We start from the raw sequence: 7817 nt of genomic DNA on the forward strand, positions 1-7817 counted from the left end.
CCGCCACCACCCCCTCCCCGGAGACCGCCGCTTCGCAGGCGGCGGCGGCGGCCGCGGCGGCGGCGGCGCCGCCTCCCCCGGTCCCCGCGGTGCCCGCCAAGGTGCGGCTGATGGTGAGCTACGGGGGCCGCATCCAGCCGCGCCCGCACGACAACCAGCTCTCCTACGTCAACGGCGACACCAAGATCCTCTCCGTCGACCGCCCGCTCCGCTTCCCCGACTTCTACGCCCGCCTCGCCGGCCTCGCCGCCGCCCGCGCCGACCTCTGCGTCAAGTACCAGCTCCCCGGCGAGGACCTCGACGCGCTCGTCTCCGTCACCAACGACGAGGACCTCGACCACCTCCTCATCGAGTACGACCGCCTCCACCTCTTCCGCGCCGCGCCGGGATCTGGCAGCTCGTCCAGGGGCGGCTCCACGCCCCGGCTCCGCGTCTTCCTCTTCACCGTCGCCCCGCCCCCGCGCCCGGCATCCCCGCCCAAGCAGCCGCCGCAGCAGGACCTGCAGCGCGACTGGTACCTCGACCTCAAGTCCGCCAGCCCGCCTCCGCTGCCGCAGGCCCTGCCGCCCCCGCCGGCGCAGATGCAGAGCCAGCAGATGCAGCAGCAGCCGCAGATGGTGATGAAGCAGGAGACGGCGCCCGTCCAGTCGCCCCCTCCCGCGGCGCCCATGGCCGTGCCGCAGTCGGTGGTGGCGGCGTCCAAGACGGGCCCCGACTACCTCTTCGGCTTCGACTACGGCTTCATGCCGCCGCCCGCGGTCAAGGTCAAGGACCCGGCCGGCGATCCGCCCAAGATGAGAGACAACGTCCCCGTCGAGATCCCGCCCAAGAACGAGGACCGGCACCCCAACCCCAACCCCGCCGCCGACAACAACAACAACGCCATGGTGTCTCCCGCCGTCTCGCCCGCCGAGTTCCCTCGCCAGATCCCGGACCTCGACAAGCTCCAGCTCGCCGACAACGCCACCCAGCAGCAGCAGCAGCAGCTACCACCAGCTCCTGCTCCTGCTCCGGCTCCCCAGGCCGCCCCTGCTCCTGCTCCGGTCGTCGCCCCGGCCGCCCCTGTCCCAGCGCCCTTGTCGAGGAACGGCAGCGACGACTCCCTCACCCGCGCCTACCCTCCAGCCACCGCCACCCCGACCGCCGCAGCAGAGTACTATGTCACCAAGTTCCCGGAGAAGCCCCCAGTCCCGCCTCCATCATCGGCTCCCCCCGCGGCGGCCTTCCTGCCGGTGCCGGGCAGGTATGGATCTGTTGCCCCTGGCTCCGGCGCTGACCCTGGCCCTTTCTTCTTCATCCCGGCGCCGCCCCACGGGTACTACACCAGCGCCAACCCCGGCGGCACCTCCTACTACGCCGTCCCGCACAACAACGGCAATGCCAACGGGAACGGCACCGCACCGGCCCCCGCCGTGTCGAGCGCTCAGGGCTACCCGCAGGTGGCGTACGACAGCAACGGCCGCGCCGTCTACTACACCGGCCTGCTCCCACAGTACCCTTCGGCCGTCAACGGCGGCGGCATGTCGGCTTCCTCGGCGGTGCTCGGCACGGAGCCGTCGAAGCCGGTGGCGGTGAAGCCGACCGTCTCGTGATCGACCGCCAGCTCAATCCAAAATTCAGTATGGGTTAACAGAGTCTGCCAGCCAATTTTCGTTCGTTCGTTCGTTGGATCGTCCAAGTCAATATGGGTTAAATATGTGTCGAAGTTGGAATTCGTTATTGTGTCTAGTAATTCACCTATAATTTTCCCCTTTTGTTTAGAAGAAGTTTTTGGATTTGGGGTTCGTTGGTTCTGTGATATGCAACTAGGAGTGAGTGCTGCTGCTTGGTGTGCTTAATTAGATGTACATACGATCCTTTGTGGACATAATGGATATTATATTAGCATGTTGGAGAGTTGTTTAATTAACTGCATTGCCTCTTGAGTTTTGTCACTGCTGCTTTGTTTTGTTTAATCATGTTGAGTTGATTATGTTGTTGCCAATTGTCAATGTGGCTAAATTGGCCATGTGATCTTTTGTGTTCTTTCGAAGCAAAGATATGAATGAGGATGCAAATATCCCAGTGAAGCTCCTATTATTTGTTATGTTATTGCTAATGTCAATGTCAGCAGTGCAATGTGGCTAAATTGGCCATGTGATCTTTTGTGTTCTTTCGAAGCAAGATATGAATTGAGGATGCAAATATCTCAATGAAGCTGGTACTGTATTTGTTAATGTGCATACCAACTAGTAGCTCTGCAGAATGGAAGCTCTCGTCTGATGAAGCACAGTGGCTTCCTGTGTTCTTCACGGGGAGCTAGGCTGCTGCATTTATGTATGTGTATGAGCAGCCGTGAATGCTGGTTGTTGTGTTCATGTAGCAGCACGGGAGCTAACCATGATTATCTATCTATGTCGGCTGTGGTTTCTGATTCTCTCAGATTATGAATTGCTGTTTCGTCGTTTTTGGTTCATGATAACCATGATTATTTAGGCTGTTGCTTTTTGATTCGAATGTTGTTTCAGTCGTTTTTGTGAGTTTAGTGCTCACCTGTGGGCAGTGATTTTTTCCTGAAGAGAGCAGAGCACATTGGTGTTCTGCTGATCAGCTGGTTAGAATTAACTGAGAAGCTGAGATTTGACCAAATGTCGGGCCATGACCGTGCGTGTTAACTTCTGTCAGGCTGTGTCCTTTAATAATCAGGCAGCTGCGTCTGCAGGTAACACAACATGCCTTGTCTCTGGGCCAGGCCTGATCATACTGATGATAATTATGCTGTCAACAGGAGTCATCATCATGCTGATGATGCTGTATCAAGACACCCGAGCTGTGCAAGACAGTTTTTGTCTCTGTGAAATGAAATTTATCCTCCCTGTGCTGGGCAAAGTGCATATGCTTATCTGCGTTACTGCTACTGCCGCATATCCTACTCTCTATCCATCCTGACCTCCACTGTTGTGAACTTGTGATGGAAGTGTGGAGAGGGAGACCGGGAAAACGCGGGAAGAAGCTGCATAGCAAGGAGGATCTTTCATTCATTCTTTCGAGGTGCCATTGGAGGCAGCATCAGTCCGCCACCACCATCATCATGCTCATGCTGCTGCTGATACATGCTCATGCCCCCTTTTGGGCAAAGATGTTTTGCCATGGCTTTTTGACCAAAGTGCAGTGTAATCCAATGTGGCCCTAGGTCTGGGTGTATCTGTATATATTATCTGCTGTTGCCGCTTTTGCTAACCTGGCTCCGGCTGTCTATCATCGGCAGCAGATGCAGGGCAGGGTAGGGGGCATCTGTGGTTCAGACCAGACCTTGGTCTTGTTGGTCCGGTGCTCGAGCCGGCCGGAATCTCTCCCCGTCTGCCAGGCATGCTGATGCTGCAGTGGCAGCTTGGACCTGTGAAGAAGGCAGCAGCAGTGGATCCATGTGCCTTGTTGCCGCAGTGCTGCTCCAGTGGAGGAACCGAGGTGAGGCGAAAGAGCACTGTTTCCACCAAGGGGCTGCATCTGCGTGCAGGTGCAGCCATGGCGTGGCGGCACATGGAGGCTGGCATGGCATGGCATGGCTGCCCATGCCGCCGGCTTGGGGACGGAGATGCCGGTGCTGGTTAGCTAGCCGGCGATAGCTTTCAATGCTCGTGTGCGTGGTTGCTGCGGGTTGCGCCGTATTAATCATGTCGCCGGTGATGGTTTGCTCATGTGCATGGCGTGACATGGCAACAAACAAACTGACCCCGATGGAGTGCGTGTTCACGCATCAACACAAAGGTTTCGCCTGCAGGCGTTTAGGGGAGCTGCTGAGGGTCCGCTCTCACTCTCGCTCGCTTGATCCGAAAGCGATCATGGCGTCGCGTCACGTGGGTGCTTTCGAGTACTGTTACTGTTCAGGTTTCAGCTAAGTATTATTCAGATTGTTCCTGCCCCCCTGATTTCACCACGTCGCCCCCGCGTGGCGGCCGGGAGGCTCCCAGATCCCATCGCCGCCGGTCTCCACCTCTCCTCCTCCTCCTCCTCCCTCGCCGCCGCCCAAGGGCACGGCCAGGCGAAACCTTGCCGTTACCGGCGACGGCGGGGACTTGTGGTCCTCCCGCTCGTGTGGGGCTGGCGCGGGCCAGCGCCCCCGGGCCGGAGCGTGGCGCCGGGCCCGACGCCACGGCGGGTGGTGGCGGCGCTTCGGCGGTTTTCTTCCCCCGCGGCAGGAGGCTTCATGGTTTGGTGCGTCGCGGTCACCAGGGACGGCGGCGGCGTGACCAAATGGGGCCGCGGCGGCACGGCCGGATCTGGGTCTAGGCGTGGGCCTTGGTCATTGGATTGCCGTCGGCGTGGTGGTGGGTGCAGGTCGTCGGCAGCTGGGCGGATCCGCAGAGATTCTTCCCTTGTCTGGTCCTTGACAGCACGGGCAACTCCAGGGGAAAACCCTAGATCTCCTTGGGATCGAGCGATGGCGGTGCTTTTGCATCGTAACCCCTCTTCAGGGCATCGTTTTGGAGCTTACTCCGGTTGAAGGGATCAGCGACGCTGGCGGCGCACGTTTGGTGGAGCAACTGCCGATGAAAATCGCGCCGACTACGGTCATGGCGGATGATGGCGGCGTCTGACATGCCGTTCCCTTGTCGAGGCACGGTCGTTGCAGTTTGCTTCATCAGGCTTGGGATGTTCCGTGGGAAACCTTAGATCCGGGTCTCCCGGATCGGACAACGATGGCGTTCTTAATAGCGCTTTCCCTCATGGGGTCATCGTTTTGGAGCAAGTGATGGCTGAAGGTGACAAGAGGAGGAGCGGTGCTTCATCACACACACATTGATGGTGTCGGATCTCGATGACACGACGCTTTGGAGATTAGGCTCTGATGCGCGATGATGGACTCGCGCAGGAGGTCGACGCTGTCTGGCGTCATGGTGGCGCCGGCGGCAGCTAGATCGGGCAAGGTTCATGCAGCAGTACAACTCTGAAGATGGATTGGTGGCAGGTGGCTGCGGCGGCCTCATACCCGGCAGACGTCTTGGTTGAGGAGCACGCCGGACTGGTTGGTGCCCATACCGGCAGGCGTCCTGGTTGGGACCTCGGGCCTTAGATGTTAGGTATGGCTGCGAGGTCTGTTTGGTATTAGGCCCAGACTATCAGCATCCCTTCATCATTTGGATAGGAGTAGCGACACTTTTGTTGCCTAGACGGTGGCTTCGACTTACTGTTGTATGACTTTGTAAGGTCTTATGTGAATAATTAATAAAGTTGCTGCATGCATCGTTCAGATGCAGAGACCGAGGGTCTTCCTTCTTTTCTAAAAAAAAATTCAGATTATTCCTCTGAGTATTATAGTTGAAAGCAAAAGCTTAGAGGCACTGATTAGGGCTTTTCTATTTGAATGGAACCAAAGCTCTCCGCTTTCTAGATGATCCTTCTACCACCTGACCTGGGCAAGGATTGTGTAGAGACGGAGAAAGGAAAGCGTGGTCGCTTTTGAGCTGGTTTGGGTTGGGTCTTCTCCTCGGCTTGTTCCGAATGGCATGATTGTTACGTATGTTCTCCCGCGGGTTGGGTTGTCAACCAATCACGTTATCACCTGGATATCTCTTATCCCCTGCCTGGCACTCCAAGCGTGACTTGCTTCACTGATGCCTGTTTTCGAGGTTGTTTTACTGTGCTAATGCAGTGTTCCAAGGTGCATGCTTTGGGCCAAGGGAAAAAAAGAGCAAATCTGAGTGGAAGGTGGCCCTGACCACACGACTGGTCATACGGCAGAATTTCAGACGTACTCCCTCTCCGATCTGGTTTACATGACACTGTTTGTTTGTACCAAGTCAAACCTTTTTTGATTTTAACCAACTTAATTTATGAATAAAAATGTACGCCGGGTTGAGAAAGTCGGCGAATTCCCCTCTCTGCCCCTCACAAATCCTTTAAAAGGCGAAGAAATTAGCTTGCCAAACTTTCAGTCACAAATTTACAGTGAACGCGACCAAATTTATAGAGATAAACCTCAGGACAGTGAGATGGTAGGGGTACCAATGTTTTCTCCTCTGACCAAATTGTGGTGCACGGTCGTTACCATCTGACACTGGAAATCTACTGGGGTGGATGTCAGAGTCAGATGTCGCAGCCACGTGCATGTGCTGGTGGCGTCGATCGTGGGCGCCATCATGGGCACATGTGTTAGTTCTGGTTCTATGTTTGTTTTGGAGCCACGTCCAAAACAGTATGAACTCAACCATAAACTTGACTGAATTTATACTATCGGCATGGTTCTTTAGAATGGTTAATATTTGGGTTCAAACTGTTTGTTCACTGAATTTCATGCCTGTTCAAAAAGCCGAAGGTTCACAGACTCGCTTGCGTCGAATTTACAAGTTCTTCTGGTTCAATCTGTCTGTTCACTGAACATTTTATGCCGGTTGCATGGTTTTCCTGTCGGCTGAAGCTGATGAACATCGTGACAACAGTCCTCAATAAGGTCAACATTTAATCAACCTCTGACCCGCATACTTGGATAAGCTCAACTTATGCAAAACAAATCAGACAACAATCTTCCATGTCTTTGTTCATGGCTAGTACCCCGGCCTGTTCACCAACTTGTCCACCAACACTTTCAGGCCTTGTTCGGTTAAGCCACTCCTCAAATGGATTGGAGTGGAATGGAGGGGATTTGGGGGAAATTTGAACTAGATGGGATTTAATCCCTGCCAATCCCTGTCAATCCCTCTCATTTTTCATGGAACCGAACAAGGCCTCAAGGATGGCATCTGTAGTCAAAATCACGCACATCATAGGTAATATGTGAGTGGTGGGTTATGGTAAGATTAAACCTACAGCGATTAGTACGTAGTTGCACAAATTTGCTTAATGTATGCAAACATAAGAGGCTGATTGTCAGGACCCCGACTCGATGCCACATCGATCTAGCATGTAACACCTCGTATCACTTTGTGGCCTCACGCACGGTATCCCCACGGGTGTCGTCTTACCTTTGCCCGGGACCGTTTGCGCATTTTGGCACACGTATATGATGGTGTCGCTAGCATCCATATGATAAAGAGCCCGTGCTGACATGACTAGTCGTAAACCCAAAGTGGCACAGACTTACAGGGACAGGCATCCATGACCCAGCTTCGAACGTGTCGGTCATCAGCAAGTGGGTCCGGGCTGTAGCACTGGGCTAGCAGGACTCCGGTAAACCGGGCTGTAGCGGGCTAACAGGACTCCGGTACTCAAAGCGTGACATTTTCCCGAAGGGACAGACACAGGAACGAAGAAGGACACATGCCGGCCAGCCTAGGTGTTCCAGAGCAGTAGCAAGCTACCATGGCTCAGCGGTAACACTAGGAGACATTTCCCGGTAAGAGAGGCTACTAAAGATAAACAACTAGATAGTCAGATCCCACACATAGCACTACACATTACACGTACGCATAACATGCAAGTATGTGCTGTACAACATGGCATCACAGCATAACTCAACAATCATATAGATAAAAGCTCAGAAGAGCCATCATAGCATTTATTGCAAACAGGGGTCGCAAGACCCGTCATACAGAGCATACAAGCAACAAGCGGAAGCATTACATGTCTGGGTACAGACATCTACAAATGAAAAAGGCTGGAAGCCTGACTATCTACAACATCCGATCAAGATCGTAGCTGAGGTACTAGCTACTAGTCGAAGTCCACGAGAACACTAGTAAGACCGAAGTCTCCGCTGCAAAAACATAAATAAAGCAACATGAGTACAAAGGTACTCAGCAAGACTTACATCAGATCCTATCATACATGCATTTGTATCAAGAGGGTAATGTGGGGTTTAGTTGCAGCAAGCCAGCTTTGACTCTGTGGCTATCCTATTC

At 54.4% G+C, this 7817-nt stretch overlaps 1 protein-coding gene across 1 annotated transcript; it reads left to right on the plus strand.

The window, feature by feature from the left end:
- Nucleotides 1–1909, plus strand: LOC123139546 (leucine-rich repeat extensin-like protein 1; the record flags this gene model as incomplete). Its single annotated transcript, XM_044559330.1, is given in 1 exon segment — nucleotides 1–1909. A coding segment is annotated over 1 exon segment (1592 nt), but the record flags the coding sequence as incomplete, so codon positions are not given.
- Nucleotides 1910–7817: the final 5908 nt, after the last annotated feature.

Source organism: Triticum aestivum, chromosome 6B (genome assembly GCF_018294505.1).
Source record: "Triticum aestivum cultivar Chinese Spring chromosome 6B, IWGSC CS RefSeq v2.1, whole genome shotgun sequence".
In the NCBI taxonomy this organism is placed as follows: Eukaryota; Viridiplantae; Streptophyta; class Magnoliopsida; order Poales; family Poaceae; genus Triticum; species Triticum aestivum.